Here is an 18270-nt window from a genome sequence, read left to right on the forward strand (position 1 = left end):
CCCAAATTGCTGAAGGCAGCTTTGAAGTTCCAAGTGACTATTTTTTTCTTTTGGCTCTATCATCTAAAGTAACTAACAGAAAATATCATAAAACCTTTCTGGGTCCAAAGAAGGGAGAGAAGGGAAGATATCATTGTAATTCAAGACTAACTGATGCTCAAGCCATTCACTTCCCTTTTTTGATTGTCTTTTAGACCAAATGATAATTTTATGAAAAAATGATAATAATGACCCCTAATGCCCACAGATCTAGAAAAATATAACTCTTCTTTTACCAGTTTCCAATAAGTGTATAAATATGACCCGTAGGGAGTAAGCATTCCCCTATTGTTCAGCCTCTTTCCTAGTCCAATGCTTCTCTGAATTTCTAGATAAATGCATAAAGTATTCCCAATACTCCAAATACAGATGTAATAAACCCTAACATCCTAGGAGATGTTCTGCTGGGCAGCATTTGAGCAGATAAAGAAAATGAAATCTGCTGGCACCAGAGAAAGTCAATGTACAGGGATGTAAAATGTAAAAATGCCCACAGGTTGCAGGGGCATTTTTGTACAAAGTATAGCAGTTCCTTCTTTTATATTCTTAGCACAAATGACACTCCTAAAAAATTGGCAGTGCAGCTCATCAGTTACGCCTTTGAACTCTGCCTGGAAAGTAGGATGGATCTTTATAGGAGCTGTGGACCCTTAGAGTGAATCTTTTAATAATGCAGAATACCTTCATTGCAAAATTGATATGGAGTATGTCTCATATTTTAGATGTATGCCATACATGTTAAATGTGCACACAAGATAGTTCAATAAAAGGGCACCAGGCCAATGCAGTATATATTTTAAAATCTAATTTTGATTATTTTATTTTAATTTGTGGAAGATAAATGCAAATTGCTAGCACTGAGAAAGGCAGATGAACAGGTTTAATAAAGAAAAATAAGAGGAAGCAGTGAAAACAACCCAAGCTGTTTCTATCATGATCAACGGTTTACAAAAAGACATTTATAGATTCTCTGCCTCTGGGGAGCTGGCACTTAGCATTAAAAATACATGAATAACAAATGAGACTTCCTTGTACCTTATGGCCACAATAATGCAAAAATATCAAGATTCTTGTTATACGATAGGTAAATATGGTAAGTAACCAATATGCTAGAGAAACAATTAACCTAGTATTTTGGAAGGAACAATCATGCCAGCTTTATTTATTCTGCAAAATAACAGCTTGTTATCAGGTACTTTTTTTCCTTTCTCCATGTCCTCCATAAATAAAATGAAAAAAAGCAAATTAAAATAAGAAGCACACAAGAATAACACACACATATGTGTGTGTGTGTGTGTGTGTGAGAGAGAGAGAGAGAGAGAGAGAGAGAGAGAGAGAGAGAGAGAGAGACAGAGAGAGAGAGAGAGAGAGAGAGCGAGAGCACAAAGATGGCAATCTCAGTTAAGGGAAAGAAACATCTGAGATAAACATGGAAGAAAATTCACTACCATTAGCATGTGGTGTCAATTTCTTTCACTCTCTTCTACATTTTTCATAAAATTTAAGGAACATAAATAAAACCCATTGAGAGAATTAGGCATAAAGACAATAGTTTATCCAAACACATTTACACATGCTCTCTGATCACCCTGTCCATGAAAGAGCTTCAATAGGGTCCATCTAATTTAAAATACATATATTGTTAATTTTTATTTTAACAACTTCACTTCCCCTTCCCCTCTTTGCTTAGAATAAAAGCAATAGAGTTAAAGAAACTGACACGACAATAATGTTGCTCACAACATAGGTAACATTTTGCATCCATAGTCCTTTACCTCTCTACTCAGAGGGAAGTATATTCCAACATTAGTCCTCTGAAACCAAAATTGGATATCAAATATAACCTGAATTCCAATCAGCCAAAGTGCATTTATTAAATTACCATGATGTTGTTTTTATCTACATTACCATAGCCATTGTGGATTCTTTTTCATTGGTTCTGCTTTCTTCACTGTGCATTAGTGATATACATTTCCCCACATTTCTCCAATTTCCTTTTATTGTTCCATTGCAATTACAGAGAATTTTTTTATACCACTCCCCAACTAAAGACTCATTTTATTTCAAGTTTTTTGCCACTACAAAAAAATTCTGCTATGAATATTTTGATGTGCATGGGACCTCACTTTCCATCATTTACATCCTTCATGGGAATATGTACTTAGTAGTGGTAATGTTGGGTCAAAGGGTATGAACAGTTTAGTCACCTTTGTCACATATTTCCAAATTAATATCCAGAATGATTAAAACAATAAACAGTTTATTCCTAGCCTGCCTTGCCCTTAAACACCCTAACACTTGTCATTTCTATCACTTTTTTGTATTTGCCAATTTAACGGATGTAAAGGGAAACCTCATTTCATTTACATAGCTATTGTTATTAGTGATTTATATTTTTCAAGTGGATATTGATTATATTTGTTCTCTGAAACATTTAATTTTTAGACATTCAAAATGGCTACAAATCCACATTCCTACAGCCATGGTAATAAGTCCAAAGTTCTCTTCACTGCCCGTTAGCTGGCCCTAATCTATCTTTCAGTCCTATTTCTTACTATTCATTATCTTGCATACTACAACCGACTATTGTCTTCATGTAAGAATTCATACCACCTTCCATGTTCTCATGTTAGGTATGTCCTCCCCTCCTACTCTCTTTTTATTTTATTTTTACTTTAATATAATTAAATTTTATTTAAATTAAATAAAATATTAATATCAACAAGTATTTATTAGTCATCTACTATGTATAATATCTTCATATTACACAGCATGATTTTGTGGATAAAGAACCAGTCACAGAGTCATGGATTTAAGTACCCCCTCTGCCACCCACTGGCTTTTTGATCCTGTACAAGTCACTTAACTTTTGAGTTTCCAAGGCAACCTTCTATAACTATATGTTGATGAACAAGAGTCAATATGCATTTATATGAGAATTCCTTACACAAATGAAATAATAGATTCAGACTAGTGATATAATAAAATATAGTGAATAATGATATTCAACATATTATGCTAGTCAATGAAGATAAAAAAAAAAGTGACAAAAGGAGTTCCAGCCTGTCCCTTCCAAGAGCCTACAACTTAGCAGAAAAATGTGGAATTCATACAAATATAACAGCATATTGTGTTAGCGTATATAACCTAGCTTGTTTAGCTATTTTGTACAAATATAACAGCATATCCAACATATCTTCTCTTCTGAGCTTCCATCTCATCTTACTTGTTGGATATGTCTCTTTTGACTCAAAAACTCCTCCCTTCCATCTAATTTATTTACTTCTATTAAGGGCACTACTAGCCTTCCAGTTATCCACATTTCTAGTCTTGGTGATATCTTAGTGTGCCTTAAAGTTTACAAGTGGTTTACACTTATTAATTCATTAACATATATTCGCTCCTTAAAATAACCCTGGGAAGTAGGTATTATTATTATCATTGTTCTCTTATGGATGAAAAAAACTGAGACACAGAGAGGTTAAGTGACTTGCCCAAGGTCATCTAGCTAGGGAGTATCTGAGACAGGATTTGAACCAAGGTCTACCTGACTCCCAGTCCAACAGTCTATCCACTATGCCACCTAGATGCCTCTAAATCTAATCTGTTGCCAAAGTTGATCAATTTTACTTCCATGACACCTCCTATGGACATCCGTTTCTTTCTACTTAGACTAAAACCAAATTAGTTCAGGTTTGATCTAGACAACTCCTTGTTTAGATTTTTATAATAATCTCTGTTTTATTATGTCATAATATATATTATCTAAATAATAATGTTTCTCTGCCTCTAGTCTCTTCCCTCACTAATCCCTCCATCATAAAGCTACTATATGAGTATTCCTAATGTAGGAGTGTGGCCATGTCATTCCTTCCACTTAAGAAACTTCAGTGTCTGACATATCTTCAATATTCAATACCCATGTGTCTGGGCATTTAAATTCCTTCACAATCTGGATCCAGCCTACCTTTCCACACTGATAGCACTGGTTCTGGTTCCATTAGATTTAATGTTTCAGCCAAATTGGCCTGTTTCTGTGCACATGATATTCCATCTCCCATCTTTGCACCTTTAATTGGGCCCTGTGTTTTTTTTTAATAAAAACTTTTACTTTCTGTCTTAGAATCAGTTCCAAGGTGGAAGAGTGGTACAGGTTGGCAATGGGAGTTAAGTGACTTGCCTAGGATCCCATAGCTAGGAAGTGGCTGAGGCTAGATTTGAACCCAGGAACTCCTCTCTTTAGAACTGGCTTTTAATCTACTGAGCCACCTAGCTGCCCCTTGTGCCTTGTGTTTTGAATGCACTTTATAAAATCTTAAACTTCCTTCAAGGATCAGCTCCTGTGACATCTAACCAGATCTGTATAGTTGTTTGTATTCTCTCCCTCTTGATGAAATTTTGTACAAATTTTACATTTCTTTATCTTCATATATTTTGTATCCCAACACTCCCTCCCCCAAGAGAACATATGAACTTAAGGAAAAGGATATTTCATTGTCTGATGGTACATAGTAAGTAGGTGCTTAATATAGGCTTGCTGGATGGATGAGTGAAGAAAGGGATCAAAGAAAATGTCCAAGCAAAGAGCACTCCAGGAAAATTTCAGAGAGAGGCAACAACATTGTACTAGAATGAGCAATAGAGTTAGAATCAAGGTCCTGTTTGAATCCAGGTTTTTCCATTTACTACAAAGTAGATTTTAGGCAAGTAAGGCAAGCTTTTTGTACCTCTTTTTTTTTTTTATCAACAGAGGAACCTCTATATGAGGCAGTTGAACTAGATCGTCTCTTCTTCCTTGAAAGCCAGTGACTGCTTTAATTTAATAGAGAAAATGAAGGAGTAGATTCTAGGCATGAAGGATAGCCTGCACAAACTCAGAAGCATATTGAACTTGAGGAATAACTCATATACTTGGACAGGAGTATAAAATTCATGAAGGAGAGAAATGTAAAATAAGGTTTGCCAGATTATAGAGGATCTTAAAGGCTAGGCTAATGAACTTTTATTTATCTTATAAATAATAGGGAGTCACTGAAGATTTTTGAGCAATAGAATGTCATGGTCAGACCCTTTGGGTGATCATACTGGCAACTATGAGAAAAATGTGCTGGAGAGGGGAAACACTTGAAGAAAGCAGGCTGGATGATCATTTAAGATGTTATTATCATTGTCTTAGTGAAAGGGTTTGAGTATCTGAATTAGAGTGGTAGTGATGTGAATAACAAAGGAGGAGAATGAGAGAATGACAAGGATGTTGTTTTGATAACATCAACAAGATTGGTTACATTGGAGGGGTAAAAGGTGCTGGGTGAGGGAAGAGTCAAAGAGTCTTCTAGGACATGAGAAGCAAGTGGCCTTCCGAGGTATGTCATCAGCTTTCTCTTATATAGATCTGGGACGATAATATCTGTAATATTTACCTCTCAGAGCTGTCATTAGGAAAGAGTGAGGTTATGAAGGTAAAGCATTCTGAAAACTTCATATAAATACCAGTTATGCTTGTGATGGATGGAAATAAGGGGGTTGGAAGAAGAGTCAGGTTCAAAGAAAAAGATGACAACTTCAGTTTTCTACACATTGAGTTTTCAAATATGCAGGAGCTGTCCAATACCCCTGACATGTGGGACTGGAGCACTTCAGAGAAGAGACCGGAGCTGGAAATACAGTTCTGGGAGTCATTTACATGAAGAAGAGATGGCTGAATTCATGGGAACAAATAATGTCACCGACTGAGAGGGAAAATAAAGATGGGTGAAAATGGCATTTTGTTTATTTAACTGAATTGACACCCTCACTCAAGGGTCAGAAGGAAAACATTAGCAAAAAATGTTCAGCCAGATAAAGACTGAACCAAGGGGAGAGGGCCATGATTCCGTGGAAACCAGGGGAGGAGAGTGGTTTCAGGAAGCACAGGTCCAGTGGGCCAAATGTTCCAGAAAGATTATGAAAGAATAGAACAAAGAAAAAGTTGTTGAAATGGAGAATTTGGAAGTCACTGATGAGCACATGGTACAACTCCAATGTTTATTCCTAAATGAAATCTTCCTAGACTCCCTCCAACACCAAGTCCAAATTTACTTGTCCCTCTTCAGGTTTCTCATAGTGCATCTTCTTAAGTGCCTACATTGTGACAGACCTGCCACTAGATTGGTGGTGGGGTTACTATGGCACAAATTAAATGGTTCCTATTTGCACGGAGTTTACCTTCTAATGAGTGTGCTTAACTCCCATTTTTAATAATTATTTTCTCCTAAATAGCAATAACTTACATAAATCTATTTTAGCTTTATGTTTTGCAATAGTTTTCTTGGTATCCCCAATATCCAATATCCTATGTTTAACAAATATTTTTGAGTTAAAGAGTAGGATGGATTGGGAAAAAAACAAAAAAAAAACTAAAAATGACTGTTGAATTAATTACTTACCTTAAGTGCATCTTGTGTGTCATCTAGACAGTAGACTCGGATGCAGTATTCCAAAGATGAGCAAGACAGTGGCCCAAAGATGGCGAGTTTTAGGCGCTTTGCTGCTGCTTTGGTGGTAGACTGACCAACTAAGGCATATGTGCTTAGTGTCTCTGTGAGGATATGGCAAGCTTCAAGGTCCAGCTGAATGTAGCATGGGGTGGTGAAATTTTCTTCTCCAACCACTACCACATCCTGAGAGAGAAAGAGAAAGTAGGCACAGCTGAAGAGAATACTGCAAACTCATGGTATAACAATGACCAAACCAGGTAGGAAGTCTGTATTTTAGTTTTCTTTTGGTTATGGGAATCAGAGGAAAGCTGTAATATCCTCTGGATAATTAGAACTGATCTCTTTGTGCCTGAAATACAAGTATAAAGCAAGAACATCCTGACCCTCAAGGAGCTTAGGGTAGAAAAGATATATAGATGAGTAGTGTCTAAGAAACAGATTGTTAGCATGTGTTGGGGAGTTGCTAGCAGACAGATTACAAATACTTGAGCTAAATGGGTCCAGTTTTCCTGCTAGATGGTTGGATGAGGTACAAAGTATGATCTGATAATAAGGAAAAAGACTTGTACAAAAATATTTATAAGCCAGGCTCTTTGTGGTCGCAAAAAATTGGAAAATGAGGGAATGCCCTTCAATAGGGGAATGACTGAACAAATTTGGGTATCTGTTGGTGATGGAATACTACTGTGCTCAAAGGAATAAGGAACTGGAGGAATTCCATGTGAACCGGAATGACTTCCAGGAATTGATGCAGAGTGAAAGGAGCAGAGCCAGAAGTACCACTGTGGTATAATAGAATGTAATGGACTTCTCTACTAGCAGCAATGCAAAGATCCGGAGCAAGGCTGAGGGACTTATAAGAAAGAAAACTAGCCACATTCAGAGGAAGAACTGTGGGAGGAGAAACACAGAAGAAAAACAACTGCTTGAACACATGGGTTGATGAGGATATTATTGGGGATGAAGACACTAAATGATAACTCTAGCCCAACTATCAATAATATGGAATTAGGTCTTAATCAATGATACATGTAAAGCCCAGTGGAATTGTACATCAGTTAAGGGGGATTAGAGGGGTTTAGAGAGAGGGAAAGAACATGAAACATGTAAATATGGGAAAATATTCAAAATAAAAATAAAAATAAAAAAATGAAAAACAAAAAACAAACAAAAAATATGATCTGAGACCAAGTAAATATAGAGGATCTACTCACCCACCAATAAATCAAAAGAGATCAAATAGCACATAAACACATATTTTATATGTATATTTGTATAGATATGTGTTTGTCTATAAAATTAACTAAAATCAGACAAAATATTAAGTAATTATCTCTCTCGTGATTGATTTTTTAAAATCACTGTTCCAGATTCTGGGTAATTTTTGGAAGTTTCTTGTTTCTTCATGAGAAATACTATTAGTATATGGCAGTGGCAGTGAATCTTTTCAAGACTGAGTGCCCAAACTGTAACCCTCATGCTGCATGCATTTCCTGCCTTACCCCAGACAGTGGAGGGACGAAGTGCTCCCATTGGGCTGCTGGGCAGAGGGGCAGGTAAAGTGAGAAATGTCCTGAGGCGCATGGAGAGGGGGAAGGGAGCAGCCCCCTCTGGCACAATCCAGTATGTGTGCCATAGGTTCGCCAACATGGGTATATGGCATTGTTGTGACTTTATTACATTTCTATAAGAACTAAGAGTTTGAAAAATAACAGATAATGTCTAATACTTCTTTTTCTCCAACCTTTTCCATAGGCAGACAGACAGACAGAAACACACATACACATACAAACATGCACATACATATCCTCTAAAACTCCATAATGCCCTTCCCAAATAATCCTGCCAACAGGACTGTAGGGGAAATAGTATATGTCAAAACTGAATGCTTTTAAAGCACCTTCCATATGCTCAGAGGAATAAAGTCTCTCAATTAATTCCCCATCTGACACTTCAGACTCTGCACGTGGTATGAGGTCTTTCAAATTACCTGGAGAAAAATGGAAATAAATGGTGGAGATGTATTGTAAAAGCAGCTGGGAGCAGGACCAGGCTCTGCAAATTCAGGTTTAATCTCAGCTGCCTTAAGCTGAATAGCAGATGATCTGTATAAGGCTTGAAGGCCAAGCACTGGGATCCATTATTATTTTTTTCTTTTTTAGTGAACAGGTTTAGTCTCCATGACTAGAGAAAGAAACAAAAGAAACAGCCACCTCAGGTGGCTATCTGCTGGTTGGGCCATGAACATTATGTGGCTTTTGGCAAGGGTTATACTCTGATGGCAATAGAACCATCTGTTGGGGAGCTGTTCCAAAAGAGAAGAGTTTGTTTATTTATTTATTTCTTCACTTAGATATTTATAATTTACATCACATACATTTCAAAAAAGGATTTGAAGGTTTTTAGTAGGTATCACAGATCTTGGTATATTATGAAAGTAATAAAAAGAATAATTTGTTTTTCTTTTTTCTTTTCCCCTACAATAGTTATATGATCCCTGAGTTCCAGTCTTTAGTACATCTTTATTCTTTAGTTTTATTCTATAGCACAAGCAAACTGGACTATTTTTTCCATTGTTTTCCATCTCTGGTTTGTGTGAGCCAACCCATAATGTGGAATATGTGTGTGTGTGTGTGTGTGTGTGTGTGTGTGTAATATGAACTTATTGCCTCCTCCAACTATCTTTCTCATTCAGGTTATACTTATCCTTTCTATCTGACTTATTTTCTTTCAACATGCCTCCATCCAGTTTGTTGGGGTTCTCCCAGATGGAATGTGGCTATAAAATTAATATTCTTAGGATATTAAGGGGTAACTCCTCTGTGGGGATGATTATTCCTGCAAACACCATAGTTTATCATTTCCTACTGATATATTTTCCATTAATAAATCAGCAACCACATACATAATTAACATTAACCAAAACGCTTACCAAAAATAGAAAGCAAGTATATGCTATTTATATATCATTCCATCTAAAAACCTGGACCACTGTCCCACTATTGTACATAATGTTCAAGGGGAAAATGGAAACACAAAGTAGATGTTGTAGGGTAGTAAACCACACAAATAACAACTATATTTATTCAGAGAAACTCACAACTCACAACCTTTGTTATCCCTTTCTGTCTCAGAAACTGTTAGCAAAAAGTTCCTTGGTAAGTATGACTTCTTTGTGAAGAAATGTTTCCTTTGCTAAGCTGAGCTGATCCATCCTGTGCGACACCTCACCAGGCAGAGCATCACCCTGGATAAGCCAATGTGCTAAACTGCTTCTTGGATGCTTCATTTCTTGCTTGTTTCACTGCTTATCTACGCTTGTTCCTCAACAGCAGCTATAGTATCCATCATTTTTGGCTTTAGGCTTAGGTGATGCCTTTAGCTGAAATGCTCTGCTCTTACAGGACAAGACAGCAACCTTTTTCTTAATATTGGTGAAAAAAAACCTCTTTCTACAAAATTTTTTTTCCTTCTCATCTCTAGGCAAAAATTGGTACACTGCAGAGGAATATCTTTTATTTTCCTTTCTATCTTCTTTTCTATTCTCAGCAACAAGTGCATTAGAAAGCAAAGTACATTCTCTCCAAACCTTCTTAGAAACCAATTATATAAAAAATGAGCAAATGCCCTACTGTATGCAAATTAGCCATTGCTGTCTCAGAATACTCAATACCTGCTATCTTCTGAACATTCAGCAAATACTTTTCTTAGAATGAAGAAGACTTAAGTCCCAGACAATTGACATCTCAAATGCGAGTATGCTTACACTTGGATTGCATGGCTAGACTTCATTCCTTCTTCACATCTCTGCCTCTAAGACACCTATGTCCTTTCTTTTTAAAAAAAAAAAACACCTTACTTTCCATCTTAGAATCAATACTTTGTAAAGGGCTAGGCAATGGAGGTTAAGTGACTTATCCAGGATTACATGGCTAGGAAGTGCCTAAGGCCAGATTCGAACCCAGGACCTTTCTATCTCTGCACCTGGCTCTCAATCCACTGGGCTACCTTGCTGGCTCTTCCTATATCCTTTCAGGGCTCAGGGCAGTTGACAAGTCAGGTCTCTTATCCTTAAAATTCTCTTGCAATTATCAATCTGTGTACAAGTCATATTCCCTGGGTAGAAAGCAATGCCCTTGAGATTAGGGAACATTTTAGTTATCTTTGTACCCCCAGAATCTAACAGTATCTTGAAGAGTGTGTATTTAATAACTATTGAACTGAATAGAGGCACTATGAAATAAAAGCAATGCCTGGTTCATATAGAAAAGGCACATATTTAATTTAAGCAGAAATATTAAGAAGCAGGAGCAAGAGTAAGGAGGACTGGTGACCACACTCTTTAAATAATGCCTACATTTGAAGTCATCGGGGAAGGAAGAAGGATGAGTGAGAATGAATTTCCTATTCTTCCTGTCTCTTCCTAGCCAAAAGAATATTTAGGAGGGAATGATATCATTTCAAGAGTATGAGCTCAGGGTGCTAATAGAAGGGATATGCATTTCACATAAAGTCTAAGGTCACCTAGGAAAAAGTTGGCAGGAAGGGAAGTGTGATGATTTCAGCCTCTTTTTCTTTGGCTTCTCATCCCATCTCTCTTGCTCTGAGTCCATTTGCTCAGCCCTGGAAGAGGAAACTGAAGCAGAAAGATCACTTGGGCACGCTGGAGTCCTGGCCTGGGTGAGCAGGAGCTTAGTCTTTTTTTTTTAAACAGGAGACATTTCTTTAATCAGAGAGGTTTTCTATCCCCTCGGTATAAGTATACACACTTCAAAAAATAAAATATACACAAACACATAAGAATCAGAGCAGGAAGATAGTCCTATATTCAGGATGGGGAGGATAGGACTTGAGCAGAAATGAAGAGGCTGAATCATTTTCAGAGCATTCAAGCATCCTCATCAGTCTCATTCAACCACTCAAAAGCTATACTTCCTTGAATGGAGTCTCAGTTTTACCCAATCACAGGGTCACAAAACTAGATTCAGAAAAGATCTCAGGAGCCATCTAGTCCAAATCACCAACTTGCTTTTCTTTATCCACTCCATCTCTCATCTATATCCTAGGCCTTTGCACTGGCTATACTCCAGACCTGGAATGCATTCCCTCTTCACTTCCACTTAAGAATCCATTACTTCTTTCCAAAGTTAGCTCAAGTGCCATCTTCTACACGAGACTTTTCTTGATTCCTCTTAGCTGTTAATGTTCTTCCTCCTCTCCCAATCAAGTTTCCTGAGATTTATTTTGTCATTATATATGCTCCTCTTTTCTTTTAACTTTCCTTCTTAGAATCGATACTGTGCATTGGTCCCAAGGCTATAAGGGCTAGGCAGTGGAGGTTAAGGGACTTGCCCAGAGTCAGGAATGGTTTCAGGCAAGATTTGAACCCAGGTTCTAGGCCTGGTTCTCAATCCAATGAGCCACCTTGTTGTCCCTAGCCCTTCCTTTCAGAATGTTCTTTGAGGACATACAACTGCTTACCTGTATATCCCCAGTGCCTAGCATAGTGCTCAACACATAATAATAACCACTTAATAAATTCTTGTTGAATGATTGATGATGACCATAAAAGCTAATCGGATCTATCCTCATGAATTTTCATGAATGAAAGTGTAGCATCTAGAATAAGGGGTTCCATAATTCCACTGTCCTCAGCTTTTGTAATACTATCCATAGAATGATATTTTTTATTTTTAGAGTCTTGGGTCTACATCTAGGCACCATATTTTTAGAAAAATTCTGACACAATAGTGGAAATATCCATGGGAGGGCCACCACTAGTTAGGAGATTCAAACCCATGCCATCAGGCAATTGGTTGAAAGAAGTACAGATGGATTGGACAGAGGGCAAAAAAATGTGCAGGGTAGAGTGATAATTGCCTTTTTTTTTGAAAGACTGGTGAATCAAGTCTGTTTTGTATATATGGCTGGGATTGTAGATTGCAGGAAGGAGACTAATGTATAACAAGGCTGGAAAAGTATGTTGGGGTCAGGTAGTAAAAAGCTTTAAAAGCTGAACAGAAGAGTTTATATTTGATCCTAAATACAAGTGGGAACAATTGGATTTTATTGAGGAGTGGAATGACATGTGCTTTAGAAAAATCACTTTAGCAGCTGTGTGGAGAACAGATTAGAGGTGACTGAGTCTTAAGACCGGGAGACAAATTATGAGGTGACTGCAACAGACCAGGAGAAAGATTATTAGGGCTTGAAGTAGGGCAATGGACATGGGAGCAAAGAGAAAGGAATGAATGCAGGAGACATTTTGGTGGCAGAAATTATAAAATTTGGAAACTGATTTTATATTTGAGGTCAGAGAAAATGAGAGATTGAGAGTGAGAACAAGGTTGTGATACTGGTGTTTAGAATGATAATAGTGCACTAACTAGAAAAAAGGAACTTCAGAACAGGCTTGTGATTTGGGTAAAAGATGAGCCCTCTTGTGGACATGCTGAGTTTGAGATGCCTATTATAGGACTCCTGATTTGTAATGTCCATTTGGTAACTGGACACCATTGGAGCCCAAGAGAGAATCTAGGACTAAAGAAAGAGAAGTAAGTGATAATAATTAAGTTCAAGAGACCTGTTGAAATCACCAAAAGAAAGACTATAGAGTAAAAATAGAAGTGGGCTAGAGGACAGCCTTGGGACAAATACCTTCAACAACTCTTCATATAATACAAGTTCAAGGTCCTTCATCATTCTTGTTTCCCTCTTCCCTCCCCTGTAGCTTATCACCATCTTTTCTAAACTTGACTCTCAGAACTGAACACAGTTCTATAGAGAAGGCATAAAAAGGGCAGTGTCTAGTGGGGCTAGCACCTTCCAATGTTTAGAAGCTACATATGCTCTATGTAAGGGAACTGGAGGTCACATTGCATTTTCTTTCTGCCACATTTCACTGATGACTCTTATTTGATCTTGTAGTTCACTACACTACAAGCCCCAGAGGAGTTCTGGGAACAAAACATATCTGGTACAGACATGTTATATGGTAATTATGGGGTCTTCAATTATCCAGATATCTGATGGACCATTTTCTCACTGTGCAGAGCAGAGCAGCTAATTAATATCTTGACATATTTTAATGATAATTTCAACCTTCAAGGGGTGGAAAAATAAAAAAGGGGAAATTCTGTCCTGTATTTTATTCTTAATAAGAACCTACTACTTCCTCCTACAGTTTGTGAGAGACAAGGAAAGTGTGACAGGCAGCAAAATTTCAAGGAGTTCCAAGGATGAATGAATAAGGTATCATGGACTGAAACTCTACAGGGAAAGTCAGATTTAGAGGGAATGGAAAGTCTCAAGAATCAAATTCTGAAGATAAAAAGGGAAATAATTCTGACAGAGAGGAAAAAGAAAAGAGGAATTTCCTTAGGAGTCCACTGTGGATGCAAAGGGAACTCCTGAAACAACTTAGATACAGACACACATAGTATTTCTAAAAGTATTGGGGAATGTGATTATTGAGTCTCCCTTACTAATATTTAAAAGCTTAAGGACAATAGAAAAGATACTGGGAGAGGTCAAATGTTTTCTTGATTTTCAAAAGAAAAAATGGGAAAAATATTTCACATGCAGTAGGCCAGTGTACTTGACTTCAAATCTTTGTAAAATTCTAGAAGAGATCATTAAGAAGATAATGATTAATGAAAATCTGGAAAATGAAAAATAAGTCAGAATTGACTAACCTTCCCTTTTTAAATAGGTGTTGGATATGGTTTATCTAGGACTTTGTGTTTGATAACAGATCTCACACTATTCTGGCAGAAAAGAGAGCAATTCAGACTAGACAATAATACCATTAGAACCATTTAGAGCTAGTTGAATGGGAGAACTTAAAGAAGAGCTGTTAATGGTTCAAGGTCAACTTGAAAGGAAGGCACTGGCAAAGTGTCCAGGACATCTGAGACATATATTCACATCATATGTGTTCCGTGGGTCCTATATTTTTTGTTGGTGTTTTTGTTTGTTTGTTTTTTAATTTTTAGTAATGACTTGGATAAAGCATAGGTGGCTGATAAATTCTGATTTGAATATGGCAAAATGCCGCAAGGGATAATTAAAATGTTGGATAAGAAATATAGCATCTAAAAAGATCTTAACAGGTTAGACTACTAGACTGCATCTAATAAGATGAAATTCAATATAGATAAATGTTAAATCTTGCTCTGGGATATAAAAAATCAATTTCAGGAGTATTGGAGGGGAAGGCAACAATTTAACTGAAAAACATCTGGGCTTTCCAGCTGACTGCAAACTCAGTATGGCTCAGCAGTGCGATGTTAAGTCAAAAATGCAACAAAACAAACAAAAAGCTGCGATCTTGTGCTGTGGGCTTTAGAGAGGTTGAACTTCCAAGGATGAAGAGGGGAAATACTCAGCAGACACCCAGTCTGTTTCCAGAGCAGGGGTGTCGAATACTAATAGAAACAAGGGCTACTAAACTCTCTTTCTCTCACTCTTTCTCTCTCTTTCTCTCTCTCTGTCTCTCTGTCTGTCTCTCTCTCTGTCTCTCTGTCTCTGTCTCTGTCTCTCTCTGTCATATGTTGACTTTGAAAATCACATATTATCATTGTCTATATTCTATTATATTTTTATGTATTTTGTAAGATATCTTCCAAACATAGTTTAATCTGATCCAGGTTTGTTGTCTACGTGTGTTTGATAGCTTTGACTTAGCGAACAAAGAGTCAGATTTGAAATCAGGTCCTGAATTCAAGTCCTGCCTCTGACATGCACTGGCTGTGAGACCCTGGACAAAGAAAGTTACCTCCATGAGCAGGACAAACTCTTCAGGAATATAAATTGTCTAAGGGGCTTCCCTATATTGATAGAGAGAATTTTTTTACCTATACCAATGAAATCCAGTCCTTATTCTCTGTGCTATTAAAACTGCTATGAAAATGTTAATTTTGAACATTTCTGATACAAATCAAGGGCAGATTATATGAGATACTTAAAAAGCACCTTCCCTAAAATTTTAGAGAAACTTACTATGATAAAAATCACTTGAGAAAATTTGGATTCCAGAAATTCTATATTATTCTGAGTGATAAAGGTGGAAATCATTCATTTCTGCTTTCGATTTCTCCTTCGTAATGTGATGCCATAAGAGATTCCTCTTTTTGGAAATGGATTTCAGGATTGATACTTTTGAAGTGTTCAGTAATCTTTGTCAAAAACACAACAAAACAAACAAACAGCTGTGTTTTTGTGCTGTGGGTTTAGAACTTTTGAACTTTTAAGAACGAAGAAGGGATTTGCCTGTAATACTCAGCAGAAATCCAGTCTGCCCCAGAACAGGAGCATCAAATTCTAATATTATTTTTCTCCTTGTAATTTCTTTAATTCATGTATAAATGGATCATAAGGAATACAAGGGTAACTTTGTGTTGTGTGCCCTTTGGGCCAAAGGGAATGAGTCTCAGATCCCCACGATCTCTTGGCTGTGACTCAGCTAACGTCTGACCTCAAAAAGAGTTGCATTACCCCACAAAGAAGACTGAGAAATGACAACTATGTGAGACCACTAGGCAAAGGTCCAACTCACCATCTCTCCTACTGAAAAATGCCAAGATGGCAATTTGCCACATAGGCCCCCAGGCCGAATGTCAAAAAAGATGGAACCAATAAGCCAGTGATGCAAAACTCTATTCATTTAGACTGCAGTGAGGCGTAAGTAACACATCATTTCAGAAGAAAATTTTTCTTTCAAGTAAACCTTTCCCTTTTTGGCCTTAAGAATGAAATGAATAGCTCCTCCCCCCCCCTCCCGTACTCTCTGGAGACTTTGTTCTTCTGGGTACCATGGAGAGGCTCTCAGGGATCCATCAGAACTCACCTCCCAGTGTCCCTGTGGGGTCTGAGTCTTCAGCTGGATCTTCCAGTCCTCCGTCTCAGGCTCTGCACAGTGATGCATGGTAAGAATAACAGGCCGAGTCAACAAGGCTCCAGGAGGCCCACAACTCACCACTGGGGTCAAAAGGGTCTGACTGTCTTCTACTGGGGGCCTGTTGGGACAGACGAAATATGCATGAAGGGAACAAAATGCAAAATCAATTCTCCCAAGATGGGTCTTCCTGGGCACTCATGCATTTTCAACAATGCAGTTCAAACTTTTTCTTTTTGTTTGGATGAAAAAAAAATTCCTTCTCAGTTAGCTGACATTTGTTAGGCATCTACTATGTGACAGGCATTGTGCTAAGAACTTGGATTACAAAGAAAGGCAAAAGTGAACAAAAAATACCACCCCCTAAGAATCCCCAAACCATCAATCCCTGCTCTCAAAGAGAGAAAGTGAAAATACTCTTAGTATGAGACTCGAGAAAGGCAAAGCCATGATCTTTCTCTGCCACTAAATGACTTTGGGCTAAGTCTCAGCCTCCTGAAGTACAGATTCCTTTATCTGTCAAATGAAGTGGTTGAGCCAGTTGACCTTTAAGGTCTCAAATGCTCTATGATTAATAATCATAATAATATTTGTATAGTCTTGATTATGTGTTAAGTATTGTGCTAAGCACTTTACAAATATCTCATCTGATTCTTTAAAAATATATTTTTTATTTTTATTATCATGCAAAACTCATTCAACATTAAAACTCCAAAATAAAACCATAAAGACACTGATGTAAAAGAGAACATGCTTTGATCTGCATCCATCCAACTCCAATAGTTCTTCCTCTGAAAGTGGATAGTCCTCCCTGTCATCTTGTTTGGTTCTTATAATAACTCTGTAGGTAGATACCATTATTACCCCCTTTTTAACAGGTGAGGCAACTGAGGCAGCCAAGGGTTAAGTGACTTCCCCATGGCCACACAAGTGTCTGAGGTTGCATTTGAACTCAGGTCTTCCCACTTCTAAGCGCAGAATTCTATCTCCACAGCTGCCTATAAGATGAGGTTGAAAGTCTCTATAGAAAGATGTTCTTCTGGCAAAGTACTGTTTCTTTAGGGAAGAACATATGTTTCTCAGGCTCTTTTAAGCCCCCTTGTCCAAAGTAAACTCTAAAGGCAAACACCCAAGCTCTCCAGTAGGCAAAATTGGATGTGAAAGTACATCAAAATATGGACCTGAGTGGGGGAGTGAGGGGGGTGAAGGGGAAAGTAGGAGCATGAATCATGTAACCATGTTAAAAATGAATATTAATAAAAATTAAAAAAAATATGGACCTGATCTTGCTGACGGAGTGCTGCGCTTGCCTCTCGTATGTCAAAAGAGTTTAAAAACCAGCAAATATTCACGGTTTGACTTTGTATGCTTCAAAAATACAGAACAGGATGGAGCCCTCATCTGACTCTCATTTCAAAATTCTTCCTAGTTCCCAAGCAATGTAGCTCAAACAAATCACACCTATAGGAAAGCACCTTTGTGCCCATATCTCATGTTCAGTCAGCAGTCAACCAGCATATCTTAAGCACCTAATTAAGGAGAACAGGACTTTTTTTTGGGTCTGTCTCTGAGATTTCATCCATGTAGGAAACTCCTTGGGAGGAAACCCCCTCTAACAAAACAGATTGACAATTGTTCAGCAATTAAGACTTTAAAAGTTTCCTAGGCACTAAGAATTGCCCAGAGGTACACAAGCCATCATTTATCAGGAGCTGAAACCCAACCTAATTTTCTTTTCTTTTTTCTCTTCTTTCTCTCCTTTTCTTTCTTTCTCTCTTCCTTTCTCTCTCTCTCTCTCTCTCTCTCTCTCTCTCTCTCTCTCTCTCTCTCTCTCCCTCCCCACCCCCCCTCTACTTCTTC

The 18270-nt window shown here is 37.6% G+C and overlaps 1 protein-coding gene across 1 annotated transcript in view; it reads right to left on the reverse strand.

Annotated features, from left to right (window-relative positions):
* The window catches only part of UNC5C (unc-5 netrin receptor C), a 399382-nt gene that overhangs the window by 30969 nt on the left and 350143 nt on the right, over positions 1–18270 (reverse strand). The window contains exons 11-12 of the mRNA XM_044680230.1: positions 16363–16531; positions 6465–6698 (exon numbers count right to left, since the gene is read on the reverse strand). Of these exons, the coding sequence (XP_044536165.1) occupies positions 6465–6698; positions 16363–16531 (403 nt within the window). The remainder of the gene's footprint in view (positions 1–6464; positions 6699–16362; positions 16532–18270) is intronic.

Source organism: Gracilinanus agilis, chromosome 6 (genome assembly GCF_016433145.1).
Source record: "Gracilinanus agilis isolate LMUSP501 chromosome 6, AgileGrace, whole genome shotgun sequence".
Taxonomy (NCBI): domain Eukaryota; kingdom Metazoa; phylum Chordata; class Mammalia; order Didelphimorphia; family Didelphidae; genus Gracilinanus; species Gracilinanus agilis.